General features: G+C 32.1%; 1 protein-coding gene across 7 annotated transcripts in view; it reads left to right on the top strand.

The window, feature by feature from the left end:
- LOC143066959 (lysine-specific demethylase 6A-like) overlaps positions 1–27,563 on the top strand; it is a 70,989-nt gene that overhangs the window by 37,096 nt on the left and 6,330 nt on the right. For 6 of the 7 annotated variants that reach the window (XR_012975811.1, XM_076239844.1, XM_076239847.1 and 3 more), the window contains 18 exons: positions 9,113–9,233; positions 10,363–10,417; positions 11,498–11,626; positions 13,061–13,187; positions 14,165–14,263; positions 15,402–15,574; positions 15,941–16,025; positions 16,503–16,593; positions 17,103–17,249; positions 18,051–18,236; positions 18,961–19,489; positions 19,962–20,074; positions 22,625–22,724; positions 23,419–23,489; positions 24,014–24,145; positions 24,400–24,473; positions 26,802–27,010; positions 27,427–27,541. Coding sequence is in view for 6 of the 7 variants with exons in the window: in XM_076239844.1 (XP_076095959.1) it covers positions 9,113–9,233; positions 10,363–10,417; positions 11,498–11,626; positions 13,061–13,187; positions 14,165–14,263; positions 15,402–15,574; positions 15,941–16,025; positions 16,503–16,593; positions 17,103–17,249; positions 18,051–18,236; positions 18,961–19,489; positions 19,962–20,074; positions 22,625–22,724; positions 23,419–23,489; positions 24,014–24,145; positions 24,400–24,473; positions 26,802–27,010; positions 27,427–27,541 (2,556 nt within the window). In the remaining variant the exon portion in view is untranslated. Of the gene's footprint in view, positions 1–1,979; positions 2,096–9,112; positions 9,234–10,362; positions 10,418–11,497; positions 11,627–13,060; positions 13,188–14,164; positions 14,264–15,401; positions 15,575–15,940; positions 16,026–16,502; positions 16,594–17,102; positions 17,250–18,050; positions 18,237–18,960; positions 19,490–19,961; positions 20,075–22,624; positions 22,725–23,418; positions 23,490–24,013; positions 24,146–24,399; positions 24,474–26,801; positions 27,011–27,426; positions 27,542–27,563 lie in introns of those variants that run through there. The other variant, XM_076239849.1, reaches the window with a different exon arrangement.

Genomic DNA, 27,563 nt, shown 5'->3' with positions numbered 1-27,563 from the left:
GTATACTGCTATGAATATGTCTGTTTGCAGCTTTTGTTTAATATCACTCAGCTTGTTAATGAAAGAATAGTTTGATATTGAGTCTAGATATTTATTATATTGACTTGTAAGTGATTATCAGATCTGCAATGTAACTTTTTAGGATACTATTTGGATTCCTTATTCAGGAATGAACTTATTGAACTTAATGATTTTGACTTGTACAGTGTAAGTGATTTTCAGTGCTTGACTTGGAATTTTTCATTTTCATTTATGTAGTACTGCATACTTTATAATCTTGCTTCGAGGATTGATATGATGATTTTGCCAATAATCACAGTTGATACGAAGTCATCGCTCTTATGAATTTACAAATAACTGTGACATGCAATACAGGCCACTACAGGGGGCACATAATATTACAGGGTATAAACAATCTTAAGTCAACTTTTTTAATTAGAACGGGATAACTACAAAATGTAATCAGGGAAAGGACAAAGGAGAAAGATGCTGAAAGATAAAAAAGACAACCAACATTTTATTTTTGAAAAGTACTAATATGACTTCCTGAAATTAGTTTAAAAACGTAATCAAATGTAAATGTAATGAAAAAACTATTATGGCTATGTGTTTAGATGAATGCTTCCTGTCTTTTTGTTTCCATGTCACCTTTGTAAATAATATTCAGGTTTTATCCTGCATTAAATTTTTGTGGTTTTATAGATTTGTTATCTGCCCTTCTTTTTATATACATTTTTTAAACCAAATAGATTAAACGAGCCAGATTTAGAACAAAATGTCATGTGACAAAATGACACTGTATTCCATATGCACTTTGTGGTTTAGTCATATTTGAAATGTGCATATACATACAGAATGAGTTTATGTACTTGAATGTTAACCAAATTAATTTTGTCTGTTTTATTTCTCAAAGTGTTTAAAATTTGCAAGCATTTTGCAGATAAATGATATTTTGTCATCATTTTCTGTGGAGCTTAAAGTTATTTCCCAGACTTCATGGGACACTTGAAGTATCAGGATTTACAAAATGACCAGTGCTGGGATTTGTACAGATTTGCCAGGACTTCCTGTGATATTCTGATAGAATAGATTTTTTCAGGAGAGCATTTTGCAGGGGATGTTTAGAGGCATGCTTTCGTCAAGTAAAAGTTAGTTGAATTCAACCAGTTAACATCTGGCCACTTCAATATAATGATGAGATTTGGAACAAGATTTCTTATATTTTTTCCAAGGCTTATGACAAAAATGCAGTAGCTAGAAAGGTGATCAATTTAGTTGTGATCTAAGAGAATCATGATGTATTTATTCACTGAATATGGCGGAAATTTAGAAACCTTGTACCACAATTTCTTTCATTGGTCTTGACACTGCACAACAAAATAAACTCTTTCAAACAAGCAGTTTTATAAATTTTCATTAACAATATTTCCTTTGCACTAGATATAATATATGTCATTCCTCCAACCTGAGCTGACTTCCAAACAGACAATTAAAAACTGTTTTACTATGTTATGATAGGCAGATACATGGGGGGAGGTTATATAGGGAATCACTGAAGCTTGACTGGAGCTGCCCCCCCCCCCCCCCCCCCCTTACAAAAAGTTCTGGATCTGTGACTGGTTGTATACGGTAATTCTTTATTTTAAAAATTCATTTAAAATTAAAGATTGCAGCATCATGTATATTCTGTTATGGTTATTATTTGTACTGTTGATGAAATATTTTGGTAGAAATTTTGTCTGGTCTAATGCCTTAATTGTTCTTGATTTGACAGTAAAATATTTTAAGTATTAAGAAACCTTAAAGGTAGGATGATAAGTTATCTGTCCTGATAGATTATGGGGCATTGTTTTTATGAGTTGTGAGAAATAGACTATAGTGGTACACTATTGTTGACATACCTATGACATAACTACAGGTAAATAAATAAAGGTGTACAATTCCTGATCTGACAAGTTTTATTGGAACTCAGCTGAGCTAAGCACATTTCTCAGGTCAAGGGGATTAGTGTTCATTCATTGGTTGAGTCTTAAGCAGTTTTTATTGACAATACTGGATACTTATATAAATTGGATTAATGTGCATATGTTCTAAAGTAAGGTTCACAGTATTATGATTTACTGGCACATTTCAAGAGGTTTTGTTAAACAGAGTTAAGCAGGTCAGGTATGCAATCCTTCACACAAAGTTGAGCCAAATACTGAAATAGTACTAATTATATAAATAGTGGCCATCTTACACGATCTGTACTGTTTTAGTAAGGTCCCTTTCTTGTTCTGGAATGTCCTAGACAGCTTCCTTTTATTGGCTGGACTGTCCCAGTCAACCTTTTTTAAGGTCTTATATGTCCCAATTAACCTTACATTAAGTTTTACATAAACTTCTTTAACTCTTTGATCTACTGATTATTAATCAGAAAAGAAACCAGTTACTTTACAGCCTATTTGATGAGTTAACTTTCATGGCACTACAGGAATTTTATGGATACTCAGTTTCAATAATGATCTGAACGAAGGATTGCACATATTTGGTACAAATAACACATGATGCCCCTCATGAGAGTCTCATTCTCAGAAAATAATTTCAATTTGTTTATCTCTTTCAATACATTAACATCAAAACACAAAAATTTATAGACATCTTATAGTAAATGCATGTTATTGAACAATTTTATTTTACACTTAAATTTTAAAGTAGAAGGCCTCATGCTGAGAGAACAAATGTCTGTTCAACAGCATACATTCAAAATACTATCAGTTCAGTTCTTTATTTCTGCTTCCCAATTGTGAACTTTCCATTTCTGTGTAGGAACATTCCAATCATGCCTGCAGATTGAGTATATATATATATATATATATATATATATATCTCCCAGTTGATATGATATTCCAGGGCTTGCATTTCCGGTCATGATTTTGATGATAGATGATTGCTGTCACAAGGAAGTTAACAATAATGGATTATTTGAGGAATGAATCGATATATAGTTCTTCTTTTTATGCCTCACCGAGTGGCATTATGTTTTTCGGTCTCTGGAATGGTCAGTCTGTCCTGCTTCAGGTTTAGGTCAATGTAGTTTTTGATGAAGTTGAAGTCCAATCAACTTGAAACTTAGTATACATGTTTCCTGTGATGTGATCTTTCTAATTTTAATGCCAAATTAGAGTTCTGATCCCAATGTCCACTAAACATAGAATATGATAGTGCAAGTGAAGCATCCATGTACTATAGAGGCATTCTTGTTTTACACTAGAGAGATGGTAAATGAGGAAAAAATTTTAAAACCTAGTTACTTCTCACAGAAAATCTTATTGAAACTCTGGACTATATGTAATTTAATGTGCTACAGTTGTGAGTACTTTGACTTGGTACCACAGGGCACATTCCTTAAAATTAAGAACACCTATGTTGTTATATCTCTTTATTAATTATTCATACAGTTTGAAAAGGAGAGACATTTGTATGTCTGATATAAACTTGTTAAAAGAGGGGGTACACATTGGGATATGGATGTGAAAGGAAGGCTGTCTTAAGAGGGGGGAATGTAATAATGGTTATAAGTGTTTATTATTATCATATTGGTCAAAGATGAATACAAATAATCTTGAGAAGACAAATGAATACACTGCTATAACCGTAAGGAATTAATCTTAATATTCAAATTATACCAGTTTTGGTCGTACATGTTTCTGTATTCAGATATCAGTGGAATATATTGACCCAGATGAATGAATTATTTCTGTAGTGTATTTACATAGCTATAAATAGTGTTCTATCATGTGTGGAATGTCTTTGATCTTATTGTGTTGTACTTTATTGATTTTTGTGTAGTCTTTTATATGAGGTATTTTGATAGTACCATACATGTAGTAACAAGATTACAGAGATCATTGTAGATCAGTCAGATCATTGTAGATCAGAAAGATCATTGTAGAGAACACTAATTAAATCCACTCTGTCTCAGGGTTCCTTTATCTTTTAAGATATATGGCAGCTCTTCAAGTTTACCAAATAAAGACATAAGAACATATATCAAAATAAAGAACAATGCCATGGTTATTTTGCAGTGTGTTTTTATCACATTATTATTAAAAAGCTTTGATTTGCACAATAAAAAAAGTAAATAGCCGATAGTACATTTACCACAAATATATTACACAGGCTGCGATTTATTACCCTGACCTTTATTCTTTATGGATTTTTTTTTATCCAAGGTTGATATCTAAAAAATTCATCCCTGTTTTTATTTGTCAGTTCTTTTGATATAATCTTATGATATATAAAGATTTGATCACTCTGTTGTTATCATTTCCTCTTTAGGCCAAAGCCAGCTTGTTTAAAAAGTCTGCCAGTCAGTAAGCGTATTTATAACTATACCAGATTCAGGGAGATTTAATTTATTATTCACATTTCAACAATACCAGATTCAGGGAGATTTAATTTATTATTCACATTTCAATTCTTAGGAATGTGAAAAAATATTTTTCTCAATGAGATTGAATATAAACTTTTGTATGACTAAGGGATTTATTGTGGTTAACTTCAATACACCAGAATTCTAACAGCTTTTACTCTCAATATAATGTTTACACAGTGACCAGGCAATGGTCAAGTAGATTATGACACACCTTTCAACTATGTGTCGGTAGCAACTTGGACTTATTTGATCGTTGAATACTTGATTTGTAGACAGTTTTCTGCCATCATTTTCCACATTACTGGTCATATGGAGCTAGTTAAATATTAAAAATGATGTCATGACTTCACCTTGAATTTTTTTCTTTGATACAGGTGCGCTGATGTGATTAAAATTCAAACCAAGTTACATTTAATAGATATTTTTTATTTCCGTTGCTTTTATCTGTTGAATATTAAGCAGTTGATGGGTTACCGACATTTGTTGACATATTGTAGGGTTAAGTGTTATATAAAGTGACTCATATCAAAAATAAAACACAGGAACTAAACTTAATTAGGCCCAGGAAACTGCACTCATTGCTAGTACTACACTTTGGAAATCTCAAGAATAGAAAAAAAATGGTTTTACGATTCTTGTTTTGGACAAAGGAGTTATGGTCGGTGAGTCACATGAACTACAAGATAAACATCATGTATCCCATCCTTAACAAAAGCTGTTTCTCTTTGTGTATTCTTTGTCTCTATAATACATCCTATTTTCTCTGGATCAATAGAAGTGTCCTTCAGGTATTTCTTTGGCTCAATGTCCTTTTACCTTTTACATTCTATAATCTCTATTTAACTCTGGATGATAGAATTCCAACAAACTTGCTACTGTTTTCAGTCAAAACTGTCTTAATAAATCTGTTATTGTATCGAACCTTAAAGGGCTATTGGGTACTTAATTAAGTGGATGTGAAAAAAGAAATTGGATTTAATTTTCCAGGGTTTTAATTGAAATAGATTTCCAGGTGCATGGAAAGTGCAAAATTATTGAAAAAATAGTGCACACCTGTTTGGTGAAGTCATACACTTTTGTTAATGCTATATAAATGTAAGCACAATATGCTGATATTTTATCTACCAATGATAGGTAAGGTTTTACATATATGTATATTGCTTTCAGGTGAGGAGTCTTCTATCATTCAGCCATTCAGAATTTAACAGTTGACAGACTTTTTTCTTAGGCTTGTAGATATACATCTAATATTTGGAATATTAGTGTGTAATGATTACTAGTACTTAAAGATCCAGTTTGAATTTGATTGAATGATTTTTGGCATGATTGAAGTCCCTGAACAAGGAAATTTGATTGAACCTGTACTTGTTTCAACTTTATAAATAATGTTTTCAAATCTGGAGCCTATTTTTGGCACATTATTGTATAGTGATCACTTTCAGAAAGAGTTGGTTTTCTTGCTGTTTTACTATTTCATGAAAATGCTTCGGGGTAGGAAGTTTATGTCAGACACTCTAGTTTCCTGATGTTAAAATACTACTTTGACCTGCTATCGATATGATTCTATATATAAACTGTCATTGGACTGAGTATAGATATGTTTATTAGCACCCGGTACACAAAATGGTACATGTAATAAGTTAGAGGTCAATGTTTCATATTGACCTCATTGTGATGTTTAGATAAGGAACAGCAATAAAGCACTGTTCACACTATTTTATTATCCATGTTCATGTAGGGATATTGTGTTATAGTTATATAGTTCTTTTGGTATTATATCAATCAACTTACAGATTCAATTAGCCAGATCTGGGTTCATAAGATTTGTCCTATATGGAAAGAAGGCTTGTAAATTCTTCAGGAATGTAAGGTTTTTGGATGGAGATGGTTGTAAAGCCAGATTGGAATGAATTTGATCGAATGACATCGGGAGGGGGGTAAAGAATTGTGAGTTTTAGAGGTGATAGGGTAACATGATAATTTGGGGAATATTGGGGATATTATAGTTCCACTTGTGTCTGATGAAAAAAACAATTAAAAAAATTAGAAATAGATAATTTTCTATCAAAAAATATAATTTTTTATCAAAATACGGAAAAACACCCACTTTCAAATGTTCTTCCTTATAACAATGGTAGATGCTTGGTTTAATTGTCTCCCCTTGTGGAACTAACTGCAAATGTCACTTACTAAAGTACAAAGTTCATATCCTTTTAAATATTGTCCTTATCTAGATCTTACACAATTACATCATTCTTTACTGCTGGATGTTAATGTCTTATTAATAAAAGTTAATAACCCAGTTATTTGATTTGTATGTCAAAGTTAGTCTGACCTAAATATCTATAGATATATCATGTAATTAACCTGTCTGTTATATAACACCTGGGTAGATACTGATAGGTTAACATAATCTGATGGTTACAAAGGTATGTGATGGAAGGAAGGGGTGGGGAACTATAACAGGGGGAAGGGGTACTAAGGAACTGGATATTGAATGATAAGTGAAAACTTAAGGATAAAGTTAAAAGGATAAGGAATGTTGTAGAGGAAGTGAAAAGTGAAGGGACTGGGCAAAGAGTGTGAAAGGGGTATTCATCTATTGAGGGATGAAGTAGAATGGATAAGAAACTGAAGGAATGAAGAGATGGGGCAGAAAGATATTTTAGGAGAGGACGAAATAATGAAATGAAAAAGTCAAACCAGCAATTCTAACCACAAAATACACGTTATCATTAGTGATTATTATTTTTGTGGTCAGACGATCAGACCACAAGGTACGAAACAATGTACTGTGATAAGTTAAAAAAAAAATATATTGCACACAATATTACAATCAACTTCCTTCATATTTACTCGGGTTTATACTCAATCAGAGAATGAATAATTCAGTTGTATGGAAGTATATAGTTAACAATAGGTGATCTATTTATCCCGAGTATTTCAAATTGCTAGAATTTAAATCCTCATGATTATCAGATAAAGACAACTAAATATTGTAGCACAAAGCTTTTAATATTTGTGAAAAGTTTAATGACTGTTGCAGACCTGCGTATTAAATCATCATTAATTACCATGACAACAGCAAGTTCATGTTATTTGATGTCATCAATGGAATTATTGAAATTTTTGATGGTGGAAGTTTATTTTACAGATGAATTATTAAAATGAGTAGGCAGTGACTTATTTTAAGCTTGTTTGCTTGCTTGTTTGTAAAAAAGGGGAGAGGGTTACATTCAAAGATCTGCATGTTGATCCATAAATATGATAAAACAGTTGTTATGCTTTGTGTCCGGATATGCATGTAATGTTTTCCACTGGACTTTTCCTTTAAGCCACCATGCAAACAGGCTTGTTATTTATTGTTTTTTGTGCAAATAGTTAAACTCTATTGTTCAGGGTGCATTAGATATGCTATAACTTTATTAGGAACTTGTAGGAAATGCAATATAGGTTAAGGTTTTGGAGACATATATGACGAGATCTTTAAAAGAGGCTATTTGGGCCTTATTTGCAGTTTTACATGAAATGCCAGAAGTTTGAAGCCCTAATTATAATTCGATTATAAATGTACAATATACTTATATCTGACATCACTAAAATATTTATTTTACATTGACTAAACATATTAGGATTAGGAATGGTCCTACAGATTACTGACATTACAGATCAAACATGTCATGTGATTAAAGTCAGGTAGAATTACAGGTACAGGTCGAAACTTTTACCTGATACACCTAAAAGTTGTATACAAGATGATTTGTTGATAAATATTACTTGTTTTGTCTTTTTTTATCAGAATTCTACATTATTATCATTTTGACATAAAATAAGATTATCTAATTTCACCTTAATTTTGACCTTGACCTAAACATTGACAGGTGTAAATCATAGGAGCAGATGTTCATGATTAAGATATAATTAAATACCTGTGAAGTATATTTTTTTTGGTTTTCTGCTCTTTGGTCGGGTTGCTATCGCCATTTCCATTCTTAATTTTATTTCCAATAGAGTGTAGTATGACATCCATTTTCACTGAACTTGTACACAATTTTATTAAGGAGCCAGCTGAGAGCCACATCCAGGTGCAGGATTTTCTCTATGCTTTGAAGACCCATTGGTAACCTTCAGCTGTACTCTGCTCTTTGGTTGGGTTATTGTCTCTTTGACACATTCCCCATTTTTATTTTTTTTTCATTTTTATTGTTTACTAAGATATTTTATGTCATACACAATTTGTCAACAAAAACAATATGATAATGATATTGTTCAGGACTTTGCCATCATGTTTCTGAGGGGTTAATTTGGGTCATGATGTCTTTATTTTAATAGTTGATTTTCAGTCTCTTGACTTGCATGACATGAATAGACTTTTATGTATTTTTCATATTCTTTTGTGAGTGGGGGTAGTACCTGAAACCCCCTGGCTTCATTTGTGGTGTTGTCGACTGAAGATATTATTGACCTAGAGATGTTTGTTACCAATCTATCCTTTACTTTAATTGGTATTATTGTCAAAAATGATAATAATATAATATCTATATTAGATTGAGTATATAGGCGATCAGGTAATTTGTTCTTAAAATCTGAGAATGATATGCTTAAAGAACAAAAAGTGAGTCAGTGTGATGTCCATTTCAATAAGTTTAGATACATTTTATATATTGGTTTTAAATTAGAGGTTTTGTATTTCAGGGCCACACGAGCATTTCAACAAGTATTGTATACAGATCCAGGTTTTAGCAGAGCTAATGAAATCAGAATACGCCTTGGTTTGATGTGTAAAACTTCTACAGATTATGAAGTCAGTTTGAAGGTATATATATTTACAAGTTAATACGTCATGATAAAAAGATGACCAAGTAATCAAGGGACAATAATAGAATAGTGTGTGTTATTGTGAGCTTTGAAGAATTAGGGAATAATTTGATTAAGAATATCTAGAACATTAAGTGTCTGAAATAGTGCTATTCAAGTTAGTTCCAGTCCAAGTTAGTTCTAGTCCAAGGTAGTACCAGTCACTAGTAGTTGTTCAACATATATATAAATATGTATGACAACATACCTGTCTGAATCAGTCACCTGTAACGTACATATCTTATGGTAATCAGTGTGATCACAGCCTATATACAAATATGTAGGTTTTCAGAATTTTTTATAAATGGTAATATTTACTGTAGGTCTTACAATAAGAAATGAATTAATTGATAATTTTATAGACATAAGAAGATGTGGTATGAGTACCAATGAGACAACTCTCCATCCAAGTCACAATTTACAAAAGCTTGACTTCAGGGATTCATCTTACGATTTCAATAATTCTTCTTTGACAGTTGAAACAATGTTTGAAAAGATCCATTCAGAAATCACTTTTATTCAAATACATCTTGGCCACAGCTATGTTTAGATATGTGTTAGATATTACAACTGCTGTTAAGTAATAATATCTAAAGGTTTAGACAGATAGTAAGTTTACTTTTGTAAACCGTTTTCATTTTATTCCATGAAACAGAACTAGATTCTTATCGAAAAGTATCACTGTTTCTGTCATAAAGATATATATGTTGATATTTGAGTCCATATACAAATGATATATTTAAGGTTTTAGTATACAGAGGTTAATGTTTTAAGGAACAGGTATGCAAAGGATGATTTTTTCAGGCACATATACACAAAGTTGGAAATAATATTAACATGCATATTCTCAAAGGTTTATAATTTCAGTTTGTGTGTACAAATGTTTATATTTTTAGAAAAGAGTTTTTTTCACCCTGAAACTCAGTTTTTACCACAACTGAACTTTTAGAGAATTTTAACTTACTATGTGTTTCCTGTAAACCTATAAATTATTGATATTCCTGTTAACTGGTTTCATAATAACAACAAAATTCTTGTATGTAATCTAACATTTCATATGCTTATATCAATTAACTTTCTATTTGCAGCATTTTAAACAAGCACTAACAGACTCAAGCCCTTGTTCTTTGTCCAAAGCACAAAGTAAGTATTTGATATTTCAACATTTCAGGAATTGTATGGGTACAGTCAAACATGGAATAACTGGGGGGAAAAAAGACAGTTGTATTGTAGTCTACTAACAGACTATTCACTGTAACATATATTTCATGTTTAAGTGACTTTGGTAATATTGTTTTTTTTTACCCACCTAGGGGCATTATATTTTTTGGTCTGTGCTTCCATTTGTTTGTTTGTCCTTTTATTTGTCCGTCTGTTTGCCATCTGTCCTGCTTCAGGTAAAAATAGTGTTTGATGAAGTTGAAGTCGGATCTATAAATATGATGGACACATTCTTCTAGTTTGTCATGAATTTCTCAATTATTATCAGTATAAATAGGATCTATAAGTATGATAGACACATTCTTCTGTTTGGATGATTTATATTTCATCTTGCAAGGGTTTCATATGCTAGATAGAGTTCAACTGACCTTGACCTCATTTTATTGATCAGTGATCAAGGTTAACGTTGTGTGGTTGTCTGTTTCACAGATGCTGTAAGCAGTAGGTCAAGTGTATATGGATTTTAAGGTGTACATTGTGCGACTGCTCTATTTCATCTGACCAACGCTTAGTTAAAATGGATCATTTATAAGGAAAAGTTTATGTGATACTTATAGATGGGTGCCACATGTGGAGCAGGATCTGCATACCCTTCCAGAGCACCTGAGATCACCCCCGGATTTTGGTGGGGTTTGTGTTGCTAAGTCTAAAGTTTTCTATGTTGTGTCATGTATACTATAAATTGTCTGTTTGTCTTTTTCGTTTTTAACCATGGCATTGTCAGTTTATTTTCGATTTATGAGTTTGACTGTTCCTCTGGTATCTTTTGGCCCTCTTTTTTAGCTGGTTACCTATATTAAAGTTAAATATTTATCTTTAAGACTTTCAACAAATCATTCTCATTTAGATGTAAACAAAGTAATATTTGACACATTACAGCAGAGGAACAAATAAAATCTAGTTGCCTTAGTAAGGATTCCATGTTTTAATACAACTCCATTCTGCAGATTAACTAGATGTCAATACACATCTCAAGCTTATGTTGTTTCTTTTTAATTTCAGTACAACTACATATTGCACATTTATTGGAAGTGCAGGGTAAAATCAAGCAAGCTAAGGAGGCTTATGAACAGTTCATCGCTCCAGAAGATTTAGATAAATCGGTGAAAGCTACTGCTTTAAAACAACTAGGTAATTATTCTATCCTACACTTTTGATAAATTTGAAAAAAGTCTGTCTGATTTTGTTAAGCCTAAGAATACTTTGAATATATCACAGGTATTTAGGCTGACTCTTGTCTTTTTATTGATATGGTTATTTATTTCATTACATTATACTCAATATAGTGCACTTTGACAGCTGAAGGACAGGAAATGATATTTGAAAATAACCTATTAAGTATTTCATAACATGATTATATATAAGTATACCAAAATTGTACATTGAGTATTACTAAACATACTTTCGAATGTACTTGTTAATACCTTGAATCATAAAAGTGTTTTTACTTTATATCCTACACAAATAGATAACAGATTTTATTTTTGCAATAACAATTTTGTCCAAGTGACAAATAAAAGTACTTTTATTGTTCTCTATGTATATTTGGACTGTCATTTTTAAAATACTTAAAGCATAATTTATATCCATTAACTGAAACATTAAGGAGGATAAGTAAGGACATTGTTAATCAAATCTTTTTGTATGTCTGTTAAAAAGAATGATCTATTTGACAAATTTTGTCAACTGAGTTTGAAAGATGGGTTTATAAACAAATTGCAGATAAGTTTTCAAATATTTCTGTATTGCAAGTAGCCACCAAAATTGACCTTAAATGATGATGTTAAAGATATGAAACAGATATTCAAACTCATTAGGCATAAACAATCTGACAATGCCTGCAAAAGACAAAAAAACAAAGAAAAGACAAACAACTCTGGCCATTGTTAGTCTTGTATTATTTTAACTTTTAGTTTCTTGTGTACAATTTGGAGTTTAGTATGGTGTTCATTATCACTAAACCAGTATATATTTGTTTATGGGCCAGCTGAAGGATGCCTCCGGGTGCGAGAATTTCTCGTTGCATTGAAGACCTGTTGGTGACCTTCTGCTGTTGTCTGCTCTAGGGTCGGGTTGTTGTCTCTATGGCACATTCCCCATTTCCATTCTCAATATTTTATTAACAGTACACACAACACAACATAGAAAACTGACCCCATTAACTCAACCAAAAATCTGAGATTATAAGCTTTGGAAGGGTAAGCAAATCCTGCTCCACATTTGGCACCTGATGTGTTGCTCAGGTAAATATATACCCAGTGAAATCACAACACTCAGAAGATATCTGTTGTCATGTCCATCTACAGGTTCTGCCGAAATGTTGCTCTCAATAGAAATGGAAAGTTCACTATTGGGAAGCTGAAATGATAATGTAACATAATGGAAGTGGTTTGATATTGATTTATTTCTCAGCTCTACACAATACCCAAACAATATATATTTCTGTAGAAAGTTGATAAAATGGTATGTTTTGTTCTTGGTTCAATATATAAGAAAGATATGTTGTTTCATATGGAAGAATATTCAAACAGAGCCAAGTATTAATATTTGTCATGTTTATTGTAGGTTGGTTATACCATACATCAGATCAACTAGGAGACAAGAAATCTAGAGAGGCATCTGCAGTTCTATATCTTAATAAATCACTAGAGTGTGATCCAACTAACGGACAGACCTGGTATCTTCTAGGAAGGTTAGTCTATTGTTTCGGGTCCAATATTCTTATATTTACTTTTTTTTTAATTTATTTAAAATAAGTCACTAGTATGAGATTGTATTATGATTTGAGAGAGCTTTATATTGGAGTTATTTAAGGAAATTGATATGAAGGGCCGCTATTTGATGTCATTGAAAACTAATAAACTGTTGTCATCTGGAAATCTCCAGGAGACTGTATTTGTCACACCAAAGGTAAACTTTTTACCTATTGGGACTTGATTCTTACTATATACCTTCATAACGCTTGTCCACAGGTGTAAATTGAAGTTAACTTTATAGTAGTCTGTATCTATCTTTAGTAAAAAAAACTATTGTTTAATCTTCCCTGATTTATGTCAACAAAGGTGAGAATTTGTCCTGTTGGAACTTTATTCTTCCTATATAGATCTATGAAGATGTATAGTATATATACCTCTATAAGGCTTGTCCAGAGGTGTAAATTGAAGTTAATTTTACAGTAGTTTGTATCTATTGTGCTTTGGAAATAAAATACCATTTGACCTTTTCTGAGAGATGTCAATTCACACATATGTGTATGTTATTTGACGTCACATACGTAATATGTGTGGTGTGAAACACATGTAAATTGTCTTTTATCTTTCATAGTATTTACTGGTCATTCACAGGATCAAGTTCAGTTTAGAGAATTATGCTATGTCGTATGTTGAAATTTCTCTAAAATATATGATACTGTTATTTAACTAAATCTAAATATATGATACTGTTATTTAACTAAATCTTAATATATGATACTGTTATTTAACTAAATCTTAATATATGATACTGTTATTTAACTAAATCTAAATATATGATACTGTTATTTAACTAAATCTAAATATATGATACTGTTATTTAACTAAATCTTAATATATGATACTGTTATTTAACTAAATCTAAATATATAATACTGTTATTAGACAGAATCTTTAAACAGAGTTTAATATTTTTCAGGTGTTTTTCTGCCCTAGGAAAAGTACATGATGCTTTCGTTTCCTACCGTAACTCTATTGACAAATCAGAAGCTAGTGCTGACACCTGGTGCTCAATAGGGTAAGTATTATAGATATTTTCGTTTGTTATCTTGGAAATGTAAATATTGTTTTTAAGTCAAAATTATAAGGGCTTTAACATTTATAACTGTTTAAATTTCTCATTGGAGTTAAAATTCATGTTAAGGTTAATTCAGTAATTATAGATTATCGTCAATCATCTCAACGAGATTGATTTTCTTGCTTGAGCCGGTACGACAATCTGTTTTTCGCCATTTTACCTATGAAGAAGTTGCCAATTTCATGTCAATTTCATTAGCAATGCCCCGTGCCTCCTTAGTTTCTAGCGATAATTTTGCCATCTCAAGTGAATAGCATGATATGAAAAATTGTCACAAAAAGATCAAAGGAAAATTGTACAAAATAGCAATAACTACTGCTATTATCGCTAATTTACGAAATTTTCCTTTGATCTTACTGACTGATATTTCCTTTCTCAGTGGAGTCAAGTGATTGGAAAAATTATATGGCTAGAAAGTTAGGGCACACATGCGTGTTTTCAATGAAAGTAACAAAGTCGTCATAGGTAAAATAGAGATAAAAAGATTAGGCATCACAACTCTATTGCTTTTCTCAATTTCGCTGTACCTGATCAAGTGAGAAAATCAATCTTTTTGAGATGATCAATGATAATCTATAAAGATCTATGTTGATCAAATATGTTTTGGGGAGTTGTGCCCCTTAGAAATGAAGATAACAAAGTTATATAGACAAAAACATTGTAAGCACTGTCATTTCTACATTTCTCATCAGCCATTCATTTTATTTATGTCAAAAAATCACATTAGCAATATATCGAACTGATTGGAAAATATTATTGTTTTTATGGAAGTTATGTCTCTTGGAAATGTGTTATATTTTAAGATTCAAGTATATAAGTAGGAGATATATGCCAAGGTATGACTAGAGGGTTTTTTTCTTCTCACATCTGACCATATATATATTAGTACCATTATGGTCTTTTTCCTTGGATTTAAATTACAACATTAAAACAACATTTACATTGCATGGATACATCACAATTACTTCTAACTTCTATTAATGGCTAAAACATATGGAATCTTGTGTTTTATTGTTTATTAAACAATGAGAGACTTTCTAACTATCTATAGTATATTGCGTGTGTTGATGTTTTGCAGAGTACTTTATCAGCAACAGAACCAGCCTATGGACGCTCTGCAAGCCTATATTTGTGCTGTACAGCTAGATAAATCTCACACTGCAGCATGGACTGATCTGGGAATTCTCTATGAAACTTGTAATCAACCTAAAGACGCCTACACATGTTATATAAATGGTACTAGAAATAAAGGTATGAATACACATTCTTGGCTATCATGTATCTTTTTCTACTATATATATGATTTTTTTTTTAAATGGACATCAAGAAAGGACAAATATGAGAAATTAAGTATTGCAATTTCAGGAAAATTTGTCTACAGATATATGTATAGAATATCGGAATGGGAGTATTCTTAATTGCAATGCTCACAGAGTCGCATTATTCTCATTATAAAAAAACTCTCAATAACTCATAAATTTACAGTACTTATAGAGAAATGCCTTAAGATCAAGAATTTTATCTTAAAAATATGTTACTTTTCTTTATGAATAAAACAATAGAGAGACAAACCTTAAGAGGACAGAAGAATACATTAATATTTTGTTCATATTTCAGGTGGAGTTAACTCTGCTTTAGCATCAAAAATAAAGTTTCTTCAGCAACATTTAGACAGTGTTCCTATACAACATTTACAGAATAGGTAAGCCCCTGTGGTGCTATTTAAATGGTGTTTGGTCATCGTTTAATGATTACATGTTGATAAAACATTAAATTGTTATTGATTAGAAAATTGAATAAAGCAAGTTTGCATAATTTTGCAAAATCTACCTGTCTATAATTATAAACTTTAATTAACAATTTTTACAAGAATTTCAATAAGATTTTCTTTAGTGCATGCAAATTTTTAAACTTCCATAAGTTATACTGGTACATCAGTGTATACTGAATATTTACAAATTGAGTTCTGTGTTCTGGTAGACAACTTTTTACAGAATTACAGTTATTAATTTTGATAAAGCTGCTGGCACAGAAATGTTGAATGATTTGATTAAAAGAATCAGAACAAAGAATATGTCCCTATAGTTTAATTATTATATAAAGTTTAGGTATTGATTCATTGAAAACATGTTAATCAACTTAATGTATTTCTTGAGTAATCTTTTGACTATATGTTTAGACCTAAAACCTTGCCCAGTATAGAAGAAGCGTGGACATTACCTATTCCAGCAGAATTAACATCAAGACAGGGAGCTGGACCCATTACACAGGTATATTTTTACCTCGTTAAAATTTACAATCAAACCAAAATTGACTGAAATATTAAATCAATATCACAGAATATGCTGTTTCATCATACAGGTTAATTATCAAATAGTTAATGATTGTATTGAAAACCTGACCAAGACGAGGTTTTAATTATGTAAAATGTCAATACTGGATGACACTATGGTAAGATAGGAAGTCCATTCAATTAACTAGAACATAAAGAAACTCAAACTAATTCAACAGTTAACACAGCAAATATTGGATGGCACTATGCAAAGGCAGCTGGTCTAATATAACAGGTTAATTGAAAAGAACTTAAAAAGGTTATAAAAGACAAGGAATTGTTGCAGAAAACATGAACAAATTTAATGCTGTGTACAGAAATCATTATTGATTGCAATCAGTTGAGGATCAGAACAATACGTGTAGATACTAATTACATTGCTTTTAATGGTACATATTTTTACATAATATTTTGAATGATGGTTAATCCTTATGGTATTTATTGCAGCATCCCTTGGCAAAGGGCCCAATGATGCCAGCTCAGCCTCCTCAGTCCAATATGCCACAGTCGTCTCTATCCCCTGGACCCCAGGGACTGATGCCTCCTGGTCAGATGTTTGATGATAAGAAAAAGAAACCTCAAGCCAGGAAAAGGGTAAGTTTTACAGAGGCAGTTTTTTATGAACTGAATGAAATAACTTTGATTAGATTCAAATTACGTGTTATTTGGTAAAGTACCATGATTCTCCATTCATAAATTACCTATAACTGTTGAACATTACCGTGCTCATGTGGTAATCTAAAGCATTATAGTAGATTGTGGTAATAGTAATCTATGTTCATGTGAATATCTGGTACAACCTGATAGATTACCATTTCCTGTGTATTAATACTATGGTAGATTCCTATGCTTGTGTTGCTAGTGTTATTACTACTAAAGGAAGAGACTGACTTCAGTGAGCCACAACTCCTCTGAAACCATACAAATCTGGAATGATATGATGTATAAATGGTGTGTTTTTGTCTTTGCAAAATCTGTTTTCCACAGAAAACACCAATTTTTGAGAAAATATCAAAATTATGAGACTGTTGTGGATCCTTGTCTTACATGCTTTTGTGTATGCTCAGTTAACAAACTTCCTGCAAATGCTTCATCATTATACAGGGATTAATATTACTTAATTTAATTTTTGTCACATGAATTTTCTGGCTGAATTAAGATAACCAGGTTCAAACACAAAGATTTTGATAGCAGGGGAAACTATGTGCCTTAGTCACAGATCCACAATGTCGATGGTGTTTTCTAGTCTACTCTAATATTGGTAAATTGCTGTTTTACCTTGTTTTTTCCATTCTATAACATAATAAGATGACAATTCTATTTTCAGCCCCATGATGATTCCATGTTTTTGTGGCAATATTCTATGAAATAATAAGATGACCATTCTATTTTCAGCCTCATGATGATTTCCATCCTCCCTCACCAGTGACCTTCACTAATGAACAGATGCAGCTTCTCCAGAATTTACAACAGAATCGAATGTCATTAGATCCTACTCAACTCAACCTCTTACATCAACTTCATACACAGTATCAATTGTTTAAAGCATATCAAATGAAAGTACAACAACTTAATCAGCAGGTAAGATAACACATAAAAAAGTAGACCAAATTACACAGAAATTAAAATCTATAGGTCACCATACAGCCTTCAACAATGAGCAAAGCCCATACTGCATAGTCAACATACACACTACTTAAACTCAATTTAAGATGGCATTCCTACACTAAGTTTTTTTTAAATCTTGTTTCCATAAAAATTGAGAATGGAAATAGGGAATGTTCAGTTTATATGAGATTAAGAATGTAAATTAAATACTGTTTTCATATGTCACCCATTTGAACTTTTCAGAGAGATGTACTGACATTTCTGGGTACATGTTGTACACTGTTAACCAACTTCCATTATTTCACATCAAGGCCTTTCAAGCCTACTTTGCATAACTTATTTTTGTGGGTTTTTTGTTTCACATTTTCTTTTGAATTTATAGAAGGGAAAACCCAAGTTTATTTACATTTGATATGTGGGTTATTTTGCTGCTCTCAAAAGACATGAAAATGAATTGGATGTAAAAATTTGTTGTTAAGCAGTATAAAACATTATCTGGATTGCTCTTCATTAATATACATGATTTCATGATATAAGTTTGAAGGTCAAGATCTGAATGATTAACCTTGCAAGTTTAAACAATGAACAGATCTTTTAAATTTTTGTAAATTTATTCATTACATTCTATGTTTGCATTATTTAGAAATGTAAATTCTATATTAAATTGCATAAATAACATTATTTTATTTGATTACAGGACAACAATTCCAGTAAAGTTGCTGCTTTATCAGGGGAACCAGGAACTCAACGATTTCCTAAACCAAACATCTCGGGTGGTCGAGACATGCTCAATGGAGTGCCTTCTGTAAATCAGCATTCCTCTAGTGACACTCAGGGCATCAACGTTACGTCCAGGTCTCACACATCGAGTGGAACATCATTGTCGTCATCATCAGTTCATACATCCTCAACAGATTCAGATCTCCCTAAAGACATTCAAAACTTTGTGTCAGAACATTTACATGATAGTGATATATCGACAATGTTGTCACCGAAACAAGCACTCGCTACCTCCATCGCAGAGGATATTCTCGCTCAATTCACTGCTGAATCTAGTCCCTCATCAAAGTTACATTCCAAAGTGTCTCAGGAAATACCTCAATCAAAGGAGGACAATAATTGTGATAATAGAACTGTGGCCATTCCAAAGGAATTACTCCCACCGTCTTGTCCGTTAACAATATCAATGAAAGCTTTCGAAATTCTAGCAGCAACAAAAGGTCAAGGTAGGTTCTGAGTCATTAAATATACAAGGTCAAGGTAGGTTCTGAGTCATTAAATATACAAGGTTTACTTAATATAATCATTGTCTTCAAGTCAAATGGGGGGAAATGCTAATAAATGCAAATATGAATAAAAACAGACAAAAAAATTCTGTAAACTGAAATACTAGATCACTTAAAATTAAGAATGGAAATGGGAATGTGTCTAACAGACAACAACCTGAACAAAGAGCAAAAAACTGCCAAAGGCCACCAATGGGTCTTCAACACAGCAAGAAAATCTAGCATACAGAGGCGTGCCTCAGTTGGCTCCTGACTTGGGACAGGCCCAAAATGCGACAGGGTTAAACCTTCTTGTTTGTTAGACAAATTCTTTATAGCATCTTATATTAAGCAGCATTAGTTTTAATGTATTCAAGAGACAAAATATAAATTGACCACAACAGTATTTGATCTATACAATAATTCATTGTAGGTAAACATGGAGTGACCATTAGTATGATGGGAGATGGAATACCTAGACCTCCTCCTTCACCATTTCCTCCTCTGCCAAAAGACAGACTGAACCCTCCAACACCCAGTGTTTATGTAAGTACATGCATAATGTTTTTAGAGATGTGATCTTTAGACTCCTTTCATTTCCTTATGCTATCTACTATCTCTAGATTATTCTGTCCCACTTTTTAGCTCACCTTTCCAAAAGGAAATGTGAGCTTTTGCCATCACTTGGCGTCCGTCGTCGTCCGTCCGTCGTAAACTATTTCAAAGATCTTCTCCTCTGAAACTACTGAACCAATTCAAACCAAACTTCATCTGATTGATTCCTAGGGTATCTAGAATAAAGTTTGTGTTTTAATTCCCATTTCATCAAAAAACATGGCCGCCATGGCTAAAAATAGAACATAGGGGTAAAATGCAGTCAAAAACCGAAGCATTTAGAGCAAATCTGACATGGGGTAAAATTGATTATCAGGTCAAGATCTATCTGCTCTGAAATTTTCAGATGAATCGGACAACCTGTTGTTGGGTTGCTGCCCCTGAATTGGAAATTTTAAGGAAATTTTGCTGTTTTTGGTTATCATGAAAATTATTATAGGTAGAGATAAACTGTAAACAGCAAAAATGTTCAGCAAAGTAAGACCTAAGAATAAGTCAACATGACTGAAATGGTCAGTTGACCCCTTTAGGAGTTATTGCCCTTTATAGTCAATTTTTAACCATTTTTCATAAATCTTAGTTATCTTTTACAAAAATCTTCTCCTCTGAAACTACTGGGCCAAATTGAACTAAACTTGGCCACAACCATCATGGGGTATCTAGTTTGAAAATTGTGTCCGGTGACCTGGCCAACCAACCAAAATGGCCGCCATGGCTAAAAATAGAACATAGGGGTAAAATGCAGTTTTTGGCTTATAACTCAAAAACCAAAGCATTTAGAGCAAATCTGACATGGGGTTAAATTGTTTGTTAGGTCTAGATCTATCTGCCCTGAAATTTTCAGATGAATTGGACAACCCATTGTTGGGTTGCTGCCCCTGAATTGGTAATTTTAAGGAAATTTTGCTGTTTTGGTTATTATCTTGAATATTATTATAGATAGAGATAAACTGTAAACAGCAATAATGTTCAGCAAAGTTAGATTTACAAATAAGTCAACATGACCGAAATGGTCAGTTGACCCCTTTAGGAGTTATTGCCCTTTATAGTCAATTTTTAACCATTTTTCGTAAATCTTGGTAATCTTTTACAAAAATCTTCTCCTCTGAAACTACTGGGCCAAATTAATCCAAACTTGGCCACAATCATCTTTTGGGTATCTAGTTTAAAAAATGTGTCGGGTGACCCGGCCATCCAAACAAGATGGCTGCCACGGCTAAAAGTAGAACATAGGGGTAAAATGTCAAAAACCAAAGCATTAAGATCAAATCTGACTGTGGTTGAATTGTTTATCAGGTCAAAATCTATCTGCCCTGAAATATTCAGATGGATCAGACGACACGTTGCTAGGTTGCTGCCCCTGAATTGGTAATTTTAAGGAAATTTTGCAGTTTTTAGCTCACCTTTCCTAAAAGGAAATGTGAGCTTTTCTCATCACTTGGCGTCCGTTGTCGTCGTCTGTCGTCGTTAACAATTTTTCAAACATCTTCTCCTCTGAAACTACTGAATGGATTTAGATGAAACTTAGCATGATTGTTCCTTAGATTATCCTGCACAAAGTTTGAGATTGGATTTTTGATCCGTCAAAAAACATGGCCGCTGTTACTTAAAATAGAACATAGGGGTCAAATGCAGTTTTTGGCTTATATCTCAAAAACTAAAGCATTTAAAGCAAATCTGACATGGGGTAAAAATGTTCATTAGGTCAAGATCTATCAGCCCTGAAATTTTCAGATGAATCAAACAACCCATTATTGGGTTGCTGCCACTTAATTGGTAATTTTAAGGAAATTTTGCAGTTTTTGGTCATTATCTTGAATATTATTATAGATAAAGATAAACTGTAAACAGCAAAAATGATCAGCAAAGTAAGATCTACAAATAAGTTAATATGACCAAAATTGTCAATTGACCCCGTAAGGGGTTATTGTCCTTTAATGACAATTTTTCACAATTTGTTCATCATATTTGCTAACTTTAAAAAATCTTCTCCTCTAAAACTACTCAACCAAATTCAACCAAACTTCATTTGAATGATCAGTAGGGTGTATAAAATAAAGTTTGTGTTTTATTTTCTATTTCGTCAAAAAACATGGCCGAAGGCATTGTTTACCAGGTGAGCGATTCAGGCTCTTGAGAGCCTCTTGTTTTCTTCACAAGAAACTTGGTTTAGTGTAACTGCTTGTTTAAACTGTATTTTGGCTGATAAAATAAAATATTTTTCCTACCTACCGACCCTTCAGTCTGAAGGTACAGTCGGAAAACAGCAAACAAACATATTTTTAAGGTTGGCCCCATTGAGAAGTTATTGAGATTTCTTTTTTGAAAACATGACGGGTGTATCATGCCCTCATGGCACAGCTGTTTATTTATATTGTTGAATAACCTAGTTTTGTCACACTTTTTTTTAAGTCAGTAGCTTTGCAGTGAGAGATATTTAAAAAAAGGATTAGTTCATAGTTATGTTTTTCCTTTTTACAGTTAGATACAAAGAAAGATGCTTTTTCATTAGAACTTCAGCAGTATTGTTACTCTCAACCAGTGGTAGTGATACGAGGGTTGGCAGGAGCTTTGAAATTAGGTAATTTATGTCCAATGTTGACATCCCATAAAGGTTTTAATGAATTGTATTACTGTGTTATATTCGTTAGATACCAACTTTCCTGGTTTTTGTGGGTAGAGGTGAACCACAAATTTTAATGTTCAACCAATTACAGATTTTCTATTAAATTGTACAAGACTTTGGCAAAACCACAACAAAACCACAAAAAAAAACACATATCTACAAAAATGCAAGTTTTCTTCAATCCACAAAATTGGTACCCACAAAAAATAAATGAATCCACAGTATATTAAAACAGACTGTTTTTCTGTATCTTCCTCAGGAAAGCTCAAAACCCCAAAACTAAAACCAAAGATGTATGAGAAGGGAAAGCTATAGATCAAAAAGGAACCTGTAAATTAAAAGCTAAATTTATCTGAGGTCAGACTTGCTTTAGGGATTAAGAACCTTTGAAACAATTTAACTAAATGTACAGAGGATGAATTTTAGATTAATACAATTGCTTAAAAATAGGAAAATACAACAGCTTATACAATTGGATATTATGGACGTCCTATTTGTTGACTTATTCATTTTAATAACACTTTTAAATCGTTTCTTCTGACTTGAAATTTGTTATAGCTATTATTGTTATTTTATTTTATGCAGAACTCCATTTGCCTTGTTTTTATTATTCATGCAGATTGTCATATTTATATATACTATCTTGCAGATTTAGGTCTGTTCTCAACAAAAAGTTTAGTAGAAGCTAATGCAGATCATCCTGTAGAAGTCAGAACACAGGTAGGTTAACATTAAATATTATCATCCTGTTGAAGTCAGAACACAGGTAGGTTAACATTAAATATTATCATCCTGTTGAAGTCAGAACACAGGTTTCAGTTCTCTAACTTTAGTTTGCCTCAACCAAAAGTTTTGAAACTTGTACACTATGCTGATTACCACAAAAAATAGTTCAAGTTTGTATTTTGGTGATGTCACTTTTTGCCATTCTAGAGTAATGCCCTGTACAAATTGACAAATTGCTGAATTGTTTTGTTTCTGTTCTCTTACTTTAGTTTGCCTCAACAAAATGTTATGAAAATTATACACAATGCTTATTACTACAAAACACAGATCAAATACAAAATGGGGTAGTGTCGCTTATACAGTTTGAGTCATATCCCTTTATAACCTTATATGCAAGCAGGGGCAACAAATTTGTTCACATTCCCAATTTATTTTTACTAAAATTTTGACTAGTTTACAGTTACCTGTGACTGATATCTTTGAAATAAACAGTTCATTTGGATAAATATTTGTTTCAGAGACAACAAGCTCCAGATGAGAATCGTGATACCTATGGGAACAGACTTTGGCGGTGTGATAGTAGCCGAGGACTAACGTCTATAGCGAAATATGCTCAGTATCAAGCCTCGTCATTCCAGGAGTCTCTTAAGGTATGTCTTGTACATAAATAAATAGATATTGACATTTATAACAGTTTTCATGGAACTTCTCTTTCATTTATGAAGTAGTGATGGATAATGTGAGCAGTAAAATTCTTCAAGTTTGAAATAATGCAAATTGGAAAAACAGAAAATTCTTCACAATGTACTATTAAAAAAACATTTGTTTGATATTCAATGATCAATAAATATTTTTGTTTTCTTTTGAGATTTTCTTAATTTATCAATATTTACAATAATTTTAGGAGGAGCATGATAAATCTAAAGGGATCCATCGAGATTCTGACAGTGATTCAAACTCTTCCACTGGACCTAAAGGGTATGTATTTCTAGGAAAGACCATTTATATATTGTGAGTTATGAAGTGTAAGTAAATAAAGGCCTTTAACAAAATTTGAGGTAAAAATGCCTGCAGTTTTATGAGTTGTGTCTTCTAATAGTTTCATCAGGAAATGACAAATGAAATGACCGGTTAGAAACCTCATTGACTGATTTATACCAAATACTGTGGCTTCATTTGTTTAATACCAATATTCATGGATTTCATTGCTATAGGTCAACCAGGAATTTAAATAGTCACCTAAGTTCGAATTTTCTATAGGGTTTGTTTGTAGACTTTTGTACAACCATGAAATTAAATAGTCACAAAAATACAATTTGCCCTTTATCCACAAAAATTTGTATCCACGAAATTAAATGAGTCTACAGTATATGATTTTCCAGTATAAGGAATACAGTTAAATTTAACATGCTCTACTCTATTACCTTTATCTCAATATAAATTGAAGACTGAATATTCTTATAGCATTTCAATAGGTAAATTTATTATGACAAGAAGTGTGATCTATTTAAATCATACTAAGGAACATTATTATAGCACTTTACAGATAAATTTGTATAGCATTAGCCCTTTAATAGCTGACTATAGGGAATGTTTTTTTTTCTCTTCGTGGAAGGCCATATGGTTGCTTACATCAACTTCATTTGAAATGTGGATAGTTGTCTCAATGGCTATCATAGTGCAGCTCTTAATTTTATACTGGTTAATTCATAAAGTGTAAAATTATGAACATTCTCATTATAAACATTGATATATTCTTATAGCATTACATTAGGTACATTCTTATAGCACTACATTAGGTACATTCTTATAGCATTACACTAGGTATATTCTTATAGCATTACACTAGGTACATTCTCATAGCATTACACTAGGTACATTCTTATAGCATTACACTAGATACATTCTTATAGCATTACACTAGGTACATTCTCATAGCATTACACTAGGTACATTCTCATAGCATTACACTAGGTATATTCTTACATGTTCAACACCTACATGTTAATTTATACTTTGATTTACAAGTAAGGGTAGGGGTTTTCTCATCATGACTACTTGTGCATCTTTGTTGGACTCCCTATCATTTCTTTTCTTCACTTTCTGATATCTGAAATCTCAGTAATAAATTCCTCTCATCTGTCTTTTTTTTTCAAATATCGCAATAGTAAATGCACACAAATTTCTAAAGTGGTATGGCCAATTTCCCCTTAATTCTTTTCATTCTATAAGATAGGTAACTCATGTTTTAAATAGCCCGATAGATGCTAATTATAGTACATTAAAATATGTCACATATATTTTCATACCTTGAACAGGACTTGATTTTTTTTATAAGGATTTTATCTAATTGTGAACACCTTTTATGGGTATAAGGTACTATACCTCGTAACTTGTCAAGAAGCCAAATAATATTGAAAAAATTCAAATGGAATATTGTTTTTCTCACTCTGAATATATGTATATCTGTATTTTCCTGGTCTTTTAATGTTTTATCGTCTATAAGATAAGATAATATATATATTAACCGAAGAACATCTTACATCAGCTGGCCATAGGACACCTTGTGTTACTAACACATGTTATGTGGCTTTTTCTGGCATTTTAAGAAATCGGCCCTTTGTTGTGATACAGATACAACAGCTTCTTGATGTTTTACCTACACAATCATGATTTGTAGTGTAATTGATTTGATCTGTGGTGTTGTCTTATTTTATGATGACTTAGGTACTGGTGTAGGGACGGTGGTAAGAATTTCAGTACTAGTATCTACACAGTTAGTGAATTGGCGACAAAACTGATTGCTGTTGACTGCATTTGTTACATATTATACCATGTTAAAAAAAAGTTGCCACAGTCATGAAAAACATAACTTTTATTTGATTTGAAATGTCCTTTTTGGGGATTCCCTGTTTTTCCCACCTAAAAACACCATAAATTCTGCATATTGGACTTTCATCCTTTTTGAGGATTAAATTAAATATTTATCACACATATCATAAAATATGTAAATCGAGATATTGATCAAAAAGCATTTTTATTTTTTGTTTTTATAGTAAATTTTATTCTGTTGGCACTTTTTGAAATTGGCCCTTCTGTGAAAAAAAATCCGGACAAATTGGCCCTACCTCTTTAAAGTCCTCAGTTCTTTACCATTCTCACAATTCTCAAAATGCATTTTGCTAATTTAAGTATAAAATTTCAGCTTTACTTGCTTGATAATTGTTTTTATGAATAATGCATCAATATTTGTTTCATTCAATTTCTGCACAAGTACATAAGAGAGATAATTTCCTGTTTTTTCAGAAAGAAGAAATTTAAGTATATAAAGTTTGGTACAAATGTTGATCTGTCAGATGAAAGAAAATGGAAGCCACAGCTGCAGGAACTGATGAAATTACCTGCGTTCTGTCGCGTTGTGTCTGCCAGCAATCTTTTAAGTCATGTTGGACATACAATATTGGGTATGAACACAGTTCAGCTGTATATGAAAGTTCCAGGATCACGGACACCAGGTTAGTATGTACAGAATAATCCTTCATTATGGAGTTTACAGTTGATGTGTTTGGTTAAATTGATTGTTGAATTTATGTGTAACATATATACTGAATCAGCTAGCTGGCACACTAAAACAGATACATATAAATCAAACAGTAACCTCACACAAAACATCTAATACAGATTGAAATAGAAAAGTGTGAGAAAAAACACATTCAAGGAAATATTTGATGGAAATTTTCATTGTGAATTGTCTATTTATTCCTTTTGACAGACTTTCAAAAAAATAATTTAATATAAACGTGATTGAAAATGCTTCCAACAAAAAAATCTGAGTTGTTTCCCCTATATATTGTCAAAGTATATCAGAGTTAGTTCCCTTTGAAAATAATTTGAACACAATGAAGGCTAACCTTACCTGCTTTTATTTCAGGACATCAAGAAAACAACAACTTTGGTTCCATAAATATAAACATAGGACCTGGAGATTGTGAATGGTTTGGTGTGCCTGATAATTATTGGGGTGTAATACAAAATATGTGTGAAAGGTAAATATTGGGTTCTTGTTAA

Source organism: Mytilus galloprovincialis, chromosome 3 (genome assembly GCF_965363235.1).
Source record: "Mytilus galloprovincialis chromosome 3, xbMytGall1.hap1.1, whole genome shotgun sequence".
Lineage (NCBI taxonomy): Eukaryota > Metazoa > Mollusca > Bivalvia > Mytilida > Mytilidae > Mytilus > Mytilus galloprovincialis.
This window is presented reverse-complemented; position numbering and strand designations above follow the sequence as displayed.